At 41.4% G+C, this 15,899-nt stretch overlaps 1 protein-coding gene across 1 annotated transcript in view; it reads right to left on the bottom strand.

Annotated features, from left to right (window-relative positions):
* Positions 1-1,307: 1,307 nt before the first annotated feature.
* Positions 1,308-15,899, bottom strand: part of NPHP3 (nephrocystin 3) — a 41,321-nt gene continuing 26,729 nt past the window's right edge. The window contains exons 22-27 of the mRNA XM_090046377.1: positions 15,590-15,665; positions 14,225-14,352; positions 9,959-10,199; positions 5,052-5,177; positions 4,198-4,313; positions 1,308-3,902 (exon numbers count right to left, since the gene is read on the bottom strand). Coding sequence (XP_089902503.1) covers positions 3,722-3,902; positions 4,198-4,313; positions 5,052-5,177; positions 9,959-10,199; positions 14,225-14,352; positions 15,590-15,665 — 868 coding nt within the window. The 3' untranslated portion in view covers positions 1,308-3,721. The remainder of the gene's footprint in view (positions 3,903-4,197; positions 4,314-5,051; positions 5,178-9,958; positions 10,200-14,224; positions 14,353-15,589; positions 15,666-15,899) is intronic.

Below are 15,899 nucleotides of genomic sequence, written 5' to 3'. Positions count from 1 at the left end.
TACCTTAATTAAAAAATACTTTATTGCTAAAAAATGCTAACCATCATCTGAGCCAAATGGCGCTGATAGACTTGCTTGATGCAGGGTTGCCACAAACCTTCAATTTGTAAAAGCGCAATAAAACGAGGTATGCCTGTACTTGAATCTAAATATATGTTCCTGCTTGCAGTGAATACAAAGAGGCAACAGTTGTAAACTTCAAAACCTGTTTGTTTTCCTTTATAAATTACAATAGGTTAAGGTAACTTGTTAGCAGCCCCTTTTGAAAACAATAAGTTTTTGTTGGCCCTGTGTATAACTGGAAGATTAAATTAGCTTGCATTCCGTTTGGGAAAGGCCAAAATCAAAATTGAGAAGTGGTTGCTGGAGGGGGAGAGAGGGAGAAATCACACATGTACAGGGCTTCTGTCTTGAAGAATGAAAACTGGGCACATACTTGATGCAATTAAGAATCTTGCTGCAAATTAGCTTCAGCATCTGCCAAAAGGAAATGAGAATGATTTGGTCAGCATTTAGCTGCTACCCACATGGCTGACACCTTTATACAGGCCAAATATTAAGTTATATCACATACACAGATTTATAAAGTAACTAATTAATATACGACAAATGACTCATTATTTATTCAGTGTACATAAAACTTTCTGTTAATACATTTACCTCCTTATTTGCCTCTTTCAAATTGCAACGGTATTAGGTAGGATCATGTTTAAAAGACATTTTGAAGGGAATTTTATACCAGTATTTAAATCTAATTAAAATCTAGAAGGGTCTTTGATTCTATTTTTGATGTGCAATGGAACTTCTTTAACCGTTTAATTTGTTTTAAAAAATTAATGTACTAGTATACTAGAACCATGCACTTTCATTAAGTGGGAAGATTTTAATGGACATTTCTGATTCCACTCCCCCCCCCCAAGCAACTTACTATGTTAGATAAAGCAGGAATATAGAGCTTTTCGTTTTACTTTATTCATTTATTTAAAAGGTACAAAATATAATATCAAGTGTTACAATTTTAACAGTAAATCTGAGAAATTGGATCTTGCTATAGCACTGTCCTATTGAATTAGCACTGATACACTGAGATAATCTGTTTTGATGTGGAGCTCTCCAGTACACAAGTGTTACAATATTTAATAAATTACATCAATTTTGGCTCTTATCTGATGTACAGTTCGTCTCATTTTATTCACGTGATGCACAAACTACGTTTGCTGGAGCTAATTTGCCTAAGGGGTGGATTATCCATCTCTAGTAAAGTAACACTGCAATTAAATCTTGTTAACACAGTCATACAATGATACCAGATTGGAATGCATTCAGAGGGGAATGGTGACAGCTAAAAGTTTGGGAATTCAATCCATGGGAAAGCTTTTAAAATGGCACAGTACATCTTAAAGAAAAGAAGTGAAAAGCCTGTTTATAATATAATGTCGAACCGAGAACAAAATGTTCAGAGAAAAAAGATAGACCATGCATGACAATTCAATACCTAATAAATATTCTACCCAAAGACATGATTATACAGGGACTAAGGAGGAAGATAATTTTAGGCTGTGGTTTTGGGAAAACAGGTTTTGGGAGGGCGGGGGTTACATTAGAAAAGTCTTCTAAAGAAATTGGTCAAAATATATAAAGAAATACAAATATGGTAGGAAAATCCTGCTTTGATAGCAAAGACATATGAAATATAATAGATCACAATTTTTATTAGAGATGCTGCAATAACCTAACACTTTTGAGGTTTCCAACTAAATCTTAATCAGTAATGGCAGTTTTGATATTGTACACTCATTTGCAGTTGCATAAAACTGTCTTTTCCAAGTTATATCCTACCCTAAAATAGCATGCTCTTTCTAGTTAGAACCAGGGCTGAAGGAAGTTTAGTTAAACTTTAGTGGTTATTTTAAAGGGAAAAGTGTATTTTTTGGAAAAGACAATATCCTTCTTGGATATCAGTCTCTGCTACTTAAACTTAGGTGAACACACAGATTATGACTTTGTGAAACATAATACTGATGCTTCAAAGGATTTCAATAATCGCCCAAAAAGTGCATATCTTTAAAAAAAAAATAAGTCCATTTAATTTACTGTATTTATTTATAAATAAGTAGGAAGAAGCTTTAAAATGATCCGTGAAGGTATCTGGCTTAGAAGGATGCACACAAACAGGATTATTAATTTACTGCTGTTCACTAGGCATAAAATATTCCCTAATTCTCTTGCTGATTAATAACAAACATATTCAAATACTGGAGGCTGTAGTGTGAGCAGTTTCATTAAACTGACTTAAATATTTATCTACAATTAACTCTTCACCTTCTCTGTAGTTTCTCACTGAAAATAACTGGATGTGACATTTAAAAAAGACTCACTGGGCTAACTTAGTGTTCCCAGTAATTATCCATTTCCTCAAACCAAAATATCAGCAAATGAAGGTTTGCATTCTCCTCTGGGCAAAAGTGACTCGCAAAATTACTGTGAATCTACAACAATTTAAACTGCTCCTGAAGAGGTAGAAAGCAACAGTAATAAAACTGCATAAATGCTGAAGTGTAGAAATAGGCATAGACAACTGTTATCTACAACTAGTACCTGTTTTATTGACAGCACCCTGGGACTTGCAGTAAGAGGTATTTTTCTGGTATCAGCCACAGTTTGAATAAGCAAGACTATGGACAAGCATTCATTTTTACCATTGCAAATTTCTGGGAAGCAAGAGGGGAGAATATGGGTGTTCCAGACTGCAGCTGCCGCATCTCCTTCTCCCTTTGCTTTCCCCAGCATCGTTAAAGGGTGCTGCTCTGTTCCTCCTGGTCCCTGGGGAAGACTGGAGTAGCCTCCACTCCCCACACATTACCTGGATTGAGGTGACATCAAGCTTGGGAAAGGGCAGGGAGCTTTTCCCTGCCACTCCATTCCTCCACGTCCCTGAGAGGAAAGGAGCAGCAGCTGCTCCCCCTGGCTGCCCAGACTGGGTTCAGCCAGGCCTGGGGAACACACAGGAACCCTTCCCTGGCTCCACTTCCAGTCTCCAGGAGTAAAACAGCCAAAGCATATAGGCACTCATTCCTGCACCAGAAACTCTTGCATAGGCAAGAATTTCCTTACTGAAAGAAGCTCTCTCTCTCCCAGATAGAGCCTGTTATCTGCAGGAGAAACTGCCTGCATGGTCCCTATTTCTAGCTGGAGACGTGCATTTCTGCCACTAGGGATGTAGCTACTATCTAAGCCTAAAGCTACGTCTACACAGTCACCCAAGTGAGCCCAGGACCACAACAGAGAAATAAACCCTATTCATGCCCATACCACAAATTAAGTAATAAAGATGGTTCTGGAGAGCACTGGAGTGATTTGGAGCAGCCCTGAATATCACCCAACACTTTGCTCAGGGTATAAGGACAGTTTGGGCCCCTGGTGTGTGCCCTGGATCTGCCTATACTGCCTAAGTTTTGAGTTTGGGGATATGCAGACACTTAATCTGACAAGCAACACAAATGGCATATATGTAACAGAAGATACCAACTCTGTACAATGGTCCACAAAAACATCATGAATGAAGATAAATTCAATTAAACCTTTTGTTCATATCAGTTGTCATGATGGTTTTTTACCAAATAACACCTTCATCTCCAAAGGCTGCTTAAACTAATTTTGATTTCCTCATTGTTTAAGGTTGTCTCTGTTAGTATTCAGTTCCTTTTTGTGCCTTTTTGCATCACCTCTGTCCATGTTCTAGGAAAACATTTGGTGATAATGCACTTTTTAAACTGAATGCGTCTCCACTGGATGAGTGTCGGGATGCAGTTTTTCCTCCTATCAACGAAGTCTCTGCTTCTTTTATTTCCATGGCTCTCTTGTACAGTTCGGCTGCTTTCTCAAAATCTCCACCTTCATAACTTTGATAGAGAAAAAGTAAAATCAAATTTGATTAAAACATCCCACGCTAACTCAATCCTGTAGAAGTTTACAAGTCACATGCAATTAATTAAAATGGCCAAGAATAAATATAGGTTAGGCTCCACATTTTCTACTAAATACACTGATGCTACACTTCATCTCAGCCTGTAAGTCATCAGCCTACACATGATCTTAGCCCACAAAAGGCTGAGAAGCGTGTGTTCAAAACAGCCATTTATTTATTTAAGAGTGGTTTGCCTTGTTGGGAGAATACGGGGAAAGCTACATGCTTACCTTAGCACAGCTAAGTTCTTTAGTGTTTCTCCCACACGAGGATGCATACGACCGAAGCTGTCTTCATAAATCTTTAATGCACGCTCATACAGAGGTAAGGCTTCAGTTTGCTTTTTCTTTTGGTAGGATGGGAAAAGAAGACTAAATTAAAAATTGGTTATTTAAATAGGTATATTACACTTATTGACTTGCTTTTACAAATATTAGAAACATTCCCCATCTTTTAATTTCAAAACTCAGCTCAAATTGAGTGTAAGTTGCATGTCTAGGTTTTAGATAAATATCTGTAATGTCTTAGGAATCTTAAAGTAAGGTTACAGACCCCTGCCCAGCACATGGAAGGCAATATAATGTCAAAGCAAAGTATAATCTGCTAAAAGTTTAGTTTACTGCTCTGGAGACTAAGGAATGAAGCTGATAACATTTCTCTTTAACCTATTTTAAGTTTGTCTACAAGTGCAGCTTTATCAGACCTCAAACACTATACAGAGCTGCACTTGTTCAACATAGCTCCATCAAAGATGAGCACCATCATATCTGTAGGTAGCACTTTGTCTGAGACTATCACACCAGTGCTCGCACATGATGCTCTGACACCATGCTGCTAAAAATGCCTTTTACATTTAGTTTAAACCAAAAGGTCCTGATTTTGGGATATTTCTATGATTCCAAATAAAATTAATAAATAAATCACATTTTGCTTACATAAGTTTCCTCTGCTAAGTAAGCTCTTTCAGTTACTTTAAATGGAAATTCTATAAGGATTTTTTTAAATGGAGTTAAATGTCTTTGATATCTAAAATTGTTGAAATATTGAACAATGAAACAAATGCATATGACAGAAAAAAACCTACCATCTGACAATAAAGGACAGCTAGGTTTACCAAGGCAGTAGCTACACTAGGGTGCTTTGGACCAAATGACTTCTGCCGGATTTCAACAGTCAACTCGTATAGAGGTACAGCCTTGTCAAGTTTTCCCTGGAAAATAAATCAGTAGAATCATACAGCCATTTGATTACAGCCAACATAGTTTTCATAGACATCAGGGCTGGAAGGGACCTCGGAAGATTCAAGTCCAGCCCCTTGCCCCAGGGGCAGGAAGTCAGCAGGGGTCATAGGATCCTAGCAAGATAAACATCAATTTTTCTCTTGAAGGCATTCAAAGTAGATGCTTGAACCATCTCTGGCAGCAGTCTGTTCCAGACCTTGGGGGCTCGGACAGTAAAGAAGTTCTTCCTTAATGCCAGCCTGAAACGGTCTTGGAGGAGTTTATGACCGTTCGACCTTGTCATCCCTTGGAGTGCTCTGGTGAACAAACATTCCCCCAGATCCTAGTGAGCACCCCTTAGAAACTTATATGCAGCCATCAGTTCACCCCTGAGCCTGCGCTTTTCCAGGCTGAAGAGTCCCATAGTTCTCAGCCTCTCATAAGGTCTGTTTTCCTGACCTCTGATCATGTGAGTGGCTCTCCTCTGCACTCTCTCTCAAGCTTCTCCATATCCTTTTTGAATTATGGAGCCCAAAGCTGGATGCAGTACTCCAGCTACGGCCTCACCAAGACCAAGTACAACAGGAAAATGACATCCTAGGATTTGCTTGAAAAGCAACTAGGAACACAAGCCGGCGTTTTCCTCACTTTACTAGCAGCAGCATCACATTGATGGCTCATGTTCATCTTGTGGTCAATCATGACCCCCAAGTCCCTTTTGCCCATAGTGCTAGCCAGCGTAGCACTGCTGAGCCTATACGGATGTTGCAGGCTTTTCTTCCCAAGGTGGAGAACCTTGCATTTTTCAGTGTTAAACACCATCAGGTTCTCGTCCATCCATTTTCTGAGCCTGTCAAGGTCAGCCTGGATCGCCCTCCTGTCTTTAGGTGTGGATGCTTTGCCCCGAAGTTTGGTGTCAAACTTGGCCAGTCCACTTCTGACTCCAATGTCCACATCATTAATGAAGATGTTTTATAGGTCCAAGGACAGAGCCTTGAGGGACCCCACAGGTCACACGGCACCACAACGATTGACTTCCGTCAACTACCACCCTCTGGGTCTGACCACGGAGCCAATTCCCCAGCCAGTGGATTGTGGCGGACCGGAGGCCGCAGTTGGCCAGTTTCGCCAAGAGGTGATCATAGGATATGAGATCAAAGGCTTTTTTTGAAGTCAAGATATATGACATCAATCTCCTCTTCCTTGTCCAGGTGATAGGTCACCTGGCTGTAAAAGGAAATGAGACTGGTCAAGCAAGACCTACCCGCAACAAACCCATGCTGGCTATCCCTCAGGATGTTGCCATCGGCCAGTCTGTTAAGAATGGTCTCTGATAATCTTTTCTAAGACCTTCCCCAGGATACAGGTCAGGCTGATGGGTCTGTAGTTTGCCGGATTCACATTCCTCCCTTTTTTGAACATAGGCACCCCATTAGCCTTCTTCCAATCTTTGGGCACTTCACCAGAGCACCACGAGTTCTCAAAGATCTGTGCCAGGGGCTGGGCTATGATGCTATCCAGCTGCTTGAGTACCCTGGGGTGTAAACTGTCCGGGACATCTGACTTGAAGGTGTCCAGCCTCTCAAGGTGTTCCTTCACAAGGTCAGCATTCATGGAGGGTAAGGAATCTCCCTCACCCAGGCCATCCCATCCCATAATGGGCAGGGGCATCCCATGGGACAGGTGAAAGACCAACGCAAAGTAACCCATTTAGCAAGTTGGCTTTTTCCTGGGCGTCCGTTGTCAACTGTCCCGTCTAGTTTAGCAGGGGTCCAACATTGCCCTTGCTTTTCCTCCAGCTCCCCACATATCTAAAAAAAGAATTTTTATTGTCCTTGATATTTGTAGCCAGTTGGAGTTCAGTTGCAGCCTTGGCTTTCCTGGCTCACTCCCTGCACGTCCAGACCAGTGCAGAATAATTCCTACTTGGAGGTGGATTCCATCCTCCAACCTTTGTAGGCTTTTCTTTTTAGACGCAGGAGGTCCACTAGTTCCCAGCTGAGCCAAGGGGATGCTGTGCCCTTTTGCTGCCAAGACGGAATACGCTTAGCTTGTGCACCCAGTATCGCTCCCGTGAAGAGCAACCACTCTTCCTGAACTCCCGTCCCCTTTGGGTCGTGGTACCTTACGGCCTCACCAACAAGCCTCCTAAGCTTGTCAGAGTCAGCTTTCCTGAAGTCGAGGACTTCGGTATTGCTGACTGACTTGCCAGCTTTATGGCAGATGGTGAAGGTGATCAGCTCGTGGTCGCTGTCACCCAGCTTCCCTTCGATAGTTAAGTCACTGATTAGGTCGTCCCTGGTTTCCAGACCAGGTCAAGCAGCACTTTACCTCTTGTTGGCCAACAGACTTCTTGTGTCAGATAGAGCTCATCCATGCATGTGAGGAATTGTTTTCAGACCAATAACTGTAACTTTGTCTAGTAATGGTAAATCAACAGGGAATTGGTTGTTATACATATCCACTAAGGGTCCAAACCTACAGGGAGCTTGAGTACTTCTAATTTGTTTAAAATCCTTAAAGAACTGAAAGAACTAAACACCTTGCAGAATTGTGCATCTCTTTTCTAGATGCTACGTCTACTGCTGGCATCTCTTTCTCAGACTTGCTTTTTTCAGTATACAATTTCTTCCACTAGCACAGGGGTAGGCAACCCCCGGCACAGAAGCCAGAGTGTGGCATACAAAGGCATTTTGCTTGGCACATGCACATTGGAGCAGACAGCAGGGAAGGGGCCGGGGCTACGCTTTCACAACAAGGATCAGGTCCCTTATGGCTCCCCTACTGTCTGCCCCTGGCACGCCACATATTCCAAGCTGCGGTTGCAGGTGTTTTTGGCACTCTGCCCCAAATATTGCTGACCCTTGCACCAGCATCTAATTTGGGAGAGTATTTTTTAAAGGCTTCCAATTCATTTCTGTCAGTCAAAATTATTTCTCCTTTGTTTGTACTAGTACTCCCCAACCAGCCACAAGTGGTAAAGAAGAATGTTTTCTTTTCAACACAGAAATAGAAACATATAATTAAAAAAATACCATCTAAGACTCACTTTTCAACTAGTTTTATTGTAGACTTAAATTTTGTTCTACTCCAGATTCGAATCTGTAACCTCCTTTATATCTGATTTATGGGGCATAGTGTTTTTGTTTTATTTTTTTCCCCTTGGGAACATGTTTGGGTTTCCAAAGTACCCTTAGATTTTAAGTCTACAGCTTTCTGTTTCTTCCAAGCATCACTATGTCATAAGAACTGTAAATAGAGTCAACAATTAGTCTATGGTGAGTAAATCTCTACAGTCAGGTATCTGACTTTGGTCCATTTTCTGTTCTAGTTTCCTGCACTCATTTCTTCTACATTTCAGCAATGCCCATTTATTATGAGTATAGCAGTGCTCTTGCAGAATTACTATTCTGGTGGTGTTGGCAATAGCAACCTGAAGTGGAAAGAGGTCATCTGATTCAACCTACGTTATGATTTTTTTCTGCTAGTACCTTTAGTAACAGCTACTGTGTGAGAGCACAGGAACAATCTAGCCCAGAGATCATCTTATAACATTCTTCTAGTTATAAGAATGGCAAAATGCAGGAGCACTCAAGAAAATTGTTAAGTCGTTTGAATTAAGTTTAAACAAAAGGAAATGTTACAGTTTATATAGTGAGCCCTGAATGTCCAAAGGCAGATTATTAAAAATGTTAAAGGTAGGGATTCTAATATTAATTTATTAAAAAGGCTAGATGAGCCAAAATCTGACAGCTAGTATTTGCAAAGCATAAAGCACAAAAATGAATTATTACTAATTCCAGTAGAACTGATTTTTGAGGTCTCTTCCATCCTTACTTCTTTATGAAATTTATAAGCAGCACCAAAATGACTGGCTATGTTTCACTGAGCTGACACAGCTCCATGCATAGTTATTTATCCAGAGGCTGCCTTCTTTGTTACTCTGCAAGCTGCAGCCAAATCTATAATAAATTCTCAGCCAACTGATATGCTTCACATGCAACAGTCAGAATAATTCCCAAGGGTCAAAACCATCATCTCTGCCCAAGGGTGCATTTGAACAAATTCCTGCTCAAGGATACAGTATGCAGAGGAATTCAAATAGAGCTGTGGAAAAAAAAATATGCTGACAATGGCCATAACACTGGCTTTTACACAGGTAGCACATTTTTATTTGTGGTAAATATTTATAAATACGTTAATGTGCATCATAAAGAAAAGCCAATGGGGCCGCATCCCCATGAGCAGGGGCATGCAATTGCCTTGGTGAAAAAAGCAGTGGCACAAATTCATGCTGCTCTTTTTTGTCCCGGCAAATGCCCCTGCATGTGGGGTTAGCCCAGCGAAAAATACTCCAGGTGGGGCAGGGGAGGCTGAGGCCAGCACCTGGGCTGGCCCCAGCAGCTTTACCTGGAGTCTTAGGGGCCTGAGCAGCAGCAATCCAGGTGCATGGAGCCTGGTCAGCAGTTGAAGCATGGCTCTTCAGGGCCAGGTTCAGGTTTTGAGAGGCATGCGCTACCATTACATGCGCCACCCACTTTTTTACCGCACACTATTTTTTTATACCAGGATTTTCTGGTATCAAAATTTGGCTCCGTGCTGCAAATAAGCAGTGCAGAGAACCAAATCACAATTGTGGGATGCATTTTGTGGCTCGTGTGGACACGGCCTGTGTGTCCTATACATTAAGACAGCAATTAAAATGGTGTATCTTTAGGTAATGACTGCATTAATTTTTTAATGATCTGCAAAAATATATATATCCACTTACCATCTTTTTATAGAGTACCGCAAGGTGTTTCACAGTGTAAGCCAGGGAGGGATGATCAGGGGCTAGTGCTCTCCTCCTAATGTCTAAAGCCCTTTCATAGAGTTCCTCAGCTTTATCGTAGTGTTTCTTCTCATTGTACAGAGCTGCCAGATTGTTTAAGGATTGTGCACAGTCTGGGTGGTCTGGTCCTAACACCCGTTCTCTCATCTCCAGGGAGCGCTTCAGAAAAAGTTCTGCTGTCCTACAAAACAAATCCACGCAGCAGTACTTCAAATCTGTTCAAAATCTATGAAACCTATTAAATGCAACTGACCTGGCCTCAGTATCTGCAGAAGTGTTAATACTGTCTAACAGAAATTTCAGGTTGTGAAGTAAATGCAGCACTGCAGTTCAGAGGAACAGGCCTAGTGAATAATTGAGCAACCAACTCAAGAAAGCCAGTAATTAAAGAATAGTATTTTGTTGAACCTGCAGGTAACTAGGCAATCATTCAGCTCCAACAGTAGGAAAGCAACATCCACACTTTATTCTAGGCAGGTACATTTTCTGCTTATATTATACTGGCTGAGTCAGATGTTCATTTCTACCAGTAAGAATTTCATGACTGTACAAATTAAGGGCTAGAGCTGCAGCATACATACATGTTCCTGCCCCCTGTCTGGAGAGATGCACAGGCAAGGTCTCCAGCCAGAAGGCACTACAGGGCTTTTGTCTAGGCCACCCTTTTCTTGGACAACCTGTCCTCTCCCCTGCCTGGGAAGAGGGGAGGCTGTCAACAGACAAGGATTACACAGGATGATCTAAAACCATAGGCACCAGGAAATGGGGCCAAGGACAACTCTCTCTACCCTGGGGCCTGGTTCCCTGGCTTTTAAATCACCTGGCTACCCAGCTGGATGGTATATGCAGCATTTAGAGCCCAGGGCTGGGATCCTTCTAAGATTCCAGGAGTTCTCCAGCCCTGCACCTGCCTCTGCTATACTTCTCAGGTTTGAACTAGAGAAGTGCACCAGACAGCAGCTCTTCTGCAGCAGTATGAACCCTCTGGGGGCTCCAAGAGAATTCTGCATTAGAAGAACACCCTCCTACCCTCTGCCTATCAAGTGGTTAGCAGGACAGAGAGCAGGGTCCCCAAAGGGCTTTTTGATAGCCTGCTCAGGGGTTGTCTGCCAGTGCTCTCCTTCCCTCTCTCTCTCTTGAAAGGAGGGACAGGAGCAAACTATTGTGAGTAGGTATCTCTCTCTCCCAAGAGAAACATACAGACATTCAAGTAAGATTGGGAGAAAGAAAAATCTTCCTCATTAAGTAGCCATGTTATCTTTTTGCAGGAGAGCTATTTTTATCAGCAAGAAATCTCTTAAACATCTGTACAGCTATTTTTTGTGCTGGAAGAAAGCCTTGTATATGTGGACATCATCTTTTGAATGTTCCCATTTAGTCTTATTCATTCCCTTAAATATGTAAATAGTCCTTACTCAAGTGAGTAGTAACACATGCTTCAATGCAACTTCCCACATGAATCAAGTTTTGCTATCAGGTAGAACAATTATGGATGTAGAGAATCAGTAAATAGCTATTAGAATGTACCATTCTTTGCAAACAATTTCAAAGATTGCAAAATAAATTATAATGTCTCTCTACATAGTGGAGAGACCGGGGTAGGATCTCATATAATGTGCTAGATCGGAGTCAGCAACCCCTGGCATGCATGCCAGAGCATGGCATGCAGGGCCGTTTTGCTTAGCATGCCATAGCTGGCCTGGGCTCTGGGCAACTGCTGCTGGCCATGAAGCCTAGGTTGTTCACAAGCAGGCAGCTGGGAGGCTGCAAACAGCTACACCAGGGTCCAGGGTCCATGGCAGTGGTGGCTGCACATGTGCCTTGGGGTGCATGTATAGCTGCCACTGCCATGGAGCTGATTCCAGGGCTCCAAACCTCAGTGCAACTGTTTACGGCCTCCCAGCTGTCTGCCACGGCTGAACTGGGCTATGGGCAGCTGCAGGAGGCGGCGAGCAGGCTGCAAACAACTGCACTAGGGTCTGGAGCCCCAGCACCAGCTCCATAGCAGCAGCAGCTGTACAGATGACTCAGGGCACACAGCCAGGAAGCAGCCTGGGGCAGTGCAACCCTGGCCCCTCCCCTGCTGTCTACCTGGAGGCACACATGCACCTGCCACCAGCAACAAGGACCAGGCCCCTCATGGGTCCCCTGCCATCTGCCTCCAGCATGCCAAGTGAATGCATGGGTGGAGATTGGGGTGTTTTTGGTACTCCAGCCAAAAATGTTGCCGACCCCTGGGCTAGATTCTAACATGCTATAGATCAGCATAGCTCCACTGATATCAACAGAGATATGTTAACTTACATGTTATGATCTGTCCCAACATGATGAAGAGGAAATAGTTCTTTCTGAAGTCCCTTTTTCAAGTGTTTAAAAATGGTCAAACTGTTATGTAATTTATTCAGCTACTTTTTGCTGTATGTTAATATGACATTTGTTTTACAATAGGCCTATGACAAACTAAACAGTCCCCATATAATCCCTGCAGCATTCATTTCAACTGGGCAGACTGTCATCCTGACAAATTCTATAGAACCTTGTTCCTGAAGGGATCCATTTAATAAACTGAAATTATTCATTTCATATCAGAGATAGAATGACTATTTATATTCAAAAGATAGTTTCAATCCTAGCATTCTCACGCAGGAACCAAAGATGCTCTCCCTTCATAAACAGAATTAAAATTTATAATAAGAGATAAAATTGAAGCTCCTTTCTGTTATTGCTTCTCTTTCAGTTGTACCACACCATCTCAAAATATCCCTTGAAAGCTCCATTTCAAAAAACAACTCAAACCTTCAGGGGACCTTTGCTAGAAGATGGTGAATGATTTGTTTATATAATTGTACAAAATATGCACAAGCGACAATGTGGAACACAAAATTATTTTACACAATAATTTATACAAATATTAGCTCTTAATAATAAAACTGACTTTGACTTGAATGTGTAACAGGTAAACCAGTACAAAATAGCTGTGGTGGAGAAATCCTTTCAGGTTAGTTAAATGTTGTTTTTAGTACCTCGTTTATACCTCTCTGTCATTTTACACTGCATCAAGTGCCCAGATCACCATTTTCCAAATTTCTGATACCTGGGACACACTTTCCCCCCCAGATTTAAACTGGTGGCTCACTTCAGTCACCAGTCCGCAGGCCAGATTCAATTTGTAGCCCCAGTCTAGCATCGCAGGGACAGTTTGGCTGGGGCCCCATCCAGCCCCACTAGGCTAAACTAGCCACAGCACAATTCACTTAATTTTACATGACATACTTCCACCACTCCCATAGCACATTAGGTAATCTCTGGGCCAGATATTGATGCAAAGATGTTATCATTACATACAAACATACACACACTTTAATCTATTCATAACTCTTTACAACACTAACATTTGAATATGAAATATTTGCTCCATGAAAAATGTCCTGCTGTTAGAGAGAGAACACTATAAAGTAAGCAGATACAATAGGGAACTATTATAAAAGGCATAAATAAAAACCAGGCATCTAAAACCTGTAACACACCTTAAGTAACAGCACTTGAACATTAAACTCAGGGGGTACATAAATACATGTGCTTTACTGCGGAGTAGACTAATTAACTGAGGGACAGTACTATCTTACGATGGAATAACTACACAGAAATGCACATGTAGACTGTGATGGAAGATGGCTGGGACATGAGGTTGCTAAAGCATGGGGGCTGCCTGATACTTAGTCACATGGCTCTGCACTGTCAGAACCCTCATGCCCCAACCAACTCCTCCACTGCCTGATGCTGCTACCAGGACCCCCGGGCAGTCCCCCCGGGCAGTCCCCCTTGCTCCCTGCCAGGCCAGGGCTGCTCTGCCTTGGCTTAAATTGCTGCTGCCCCAGGTACACATGTAGATGCTTCACCAGGGAACAATCTCCTCTGGCTCAAACAGCTTCAGAGTTTATTGCATTGCGTTAATTGCACATGTAAATTCACCCAGGAAGTGCAATGGCTTGCTAAATATCCATGTTAATGGTGGTCACTGTACACTGGCCCAGGTAATACTGGAAAGTCTCATAACAAAAGCCATAAAAGAAACTGGATAGGACGCTGCGTTTAGTATTTGGTATGTTTAAGCTTAGCACTGAGAATTCTGCAGGTGGTTCCACATAACATGCTTTTTTCTTGATCCAAAAAGGCAATCAATAGATTTGTTACAACACTACTTACTCCAGATTATTCTGCAGATAGTAGAGAACTCCGAGCTCATTGAGGGTCCGTGCATTATCTGGTGTGTCCTTGCCTAAGGTGAGCTCTTCCAACTGAAGGGCTCGTTGACGAAGAAGAGCAAATCCACACTAAAGCAAAGCCCAAGATAAGGAAAATCCATCACTATTGTATAAAAAAGTTGAATGCATATCATTGAAACTCACTTCTGTGCAGAAGAACTTCAGAAGGTCTTTGCACTACAGGGGTCCCATTTTTATCCGTTTTGAGAGCAGTGACACACAGGACTCCTGCTTGCCAAATTTCACCCATAATATTTCACCCAACTGTCACCCTTAGTCTGTTATTTCCCACTTTTATTTTCCCTGTACAATGTACTCTACTTTTCTTACAGTCTGAGCCATCTGTTTAGATTATTTAACACCTCTTAATAGAATTCAAAACCCATGTCCAATTCTAAAGTTTAAATAAAACCACTGTAAGACATTATTCAAGGATTTTGCTAAAAACTTTGGCATGTTAAAAGTTTGGTTGCTCTTTTAATTTTCACTTGGTATTCATGAAAAAATATTTCAGTAATGCTTAAAACACTTAAAATAATTAAACTATAGTTATGGGGCTAATAAAATCTTTGCATAACTAAAATTATTAAAAAAGCTGACAAAGTAAAATCCCAGCAACCAGAATTTATTTATCTTGAAATAACCATGCTGGGAAAATGACATTTTTGTTGCTTTTCTGCAAGGCACTTGCTTGTATGACAAGTTGGATTCTTGTCATACAAGCACTCCTCTCTCTCTACAAGGCAAAGATAATCTCTGACACAAGAATCCAGCTGGATACTATACATAAACAAATCAAAGGAAAATGAGAAAAAAAATGTCAAAGGTGGGGGGGGGTGGGGAACGGCCTTGACCTAGTAAGTATGACCAAATGTATTGATTAATGCTTTTGTCATTACTGGGATTACTCATGGCAACCATGTACTTCACTGAGCAGTGTTTGTAGAAGCAGCTCTGTACCAGACAACTTCAGATACCTTCTCCATTCTCACTTTCCAAATAAGATCAGTGCAAATTCTGAATACCATAAAACCTGATATCTGCAGTATGTTTTTACAACCACATCTTCATATTCTAGTAATCACCAGTATATACCAGTTGCATTTATCTACCTGTAATCAATCCTACTAAAAGCTGAAAAAGCATCAGTTTAGGAGGCCATTTCTCTTAAACTGGTTATATCAGCCAGCAATCCTTTCAATAATCTACAACATTTGAGCACTGAATTTATAGAACCGTTCAGACATTTAACAAAGTTACATCTTGCTTATATTTTAATTTAATAAAGTATCAGATCTTTCTTTACCGAACTGCCTTTCCGTCTTGCTGCTTTTTGTCGTATTTTAAAGGATTTCTTCCTCAGGTGTTCAGCTTGCTCATATCTGAAAAGAGTCATTTAAAACCTTAGAAAGCTATACATAGCAGCAGTGTATGTAATTTGGGTAAGGTTTTCAAAAGCATTTAAGTGACATAGGGCGCACCTACCCGTGACACTTTAATGCACATTAGTCTAAATGCGCATTAAAAATGGCAAAGTTAGCCTATTCACATCTAAAATTGATATCTGCAAATGCAGGCATCAAATACAGGTGCAAATAATTAAAGTGCATTAACAC

This window comes from Crocodylus siamensis, chromosome 5 (genome assembly GCF_052110815.1).
Source record: "Crocodylus siamensis isolate JL-2025a chromosome 5, ASM5211081v1, whole genome shotgun sequence".
Classification (NCBI taxonomy): Eukaryota; Metazoa; Chordata; order Crocodylia; family Crocodylidae; genus Crocodylus; species Crocodylus siamensis.
The sequence above is the reverse complement of the archived record's forward strand: the minus strand, read 5'-3'. Positions and strand labels throughout refer to the sequence as shown.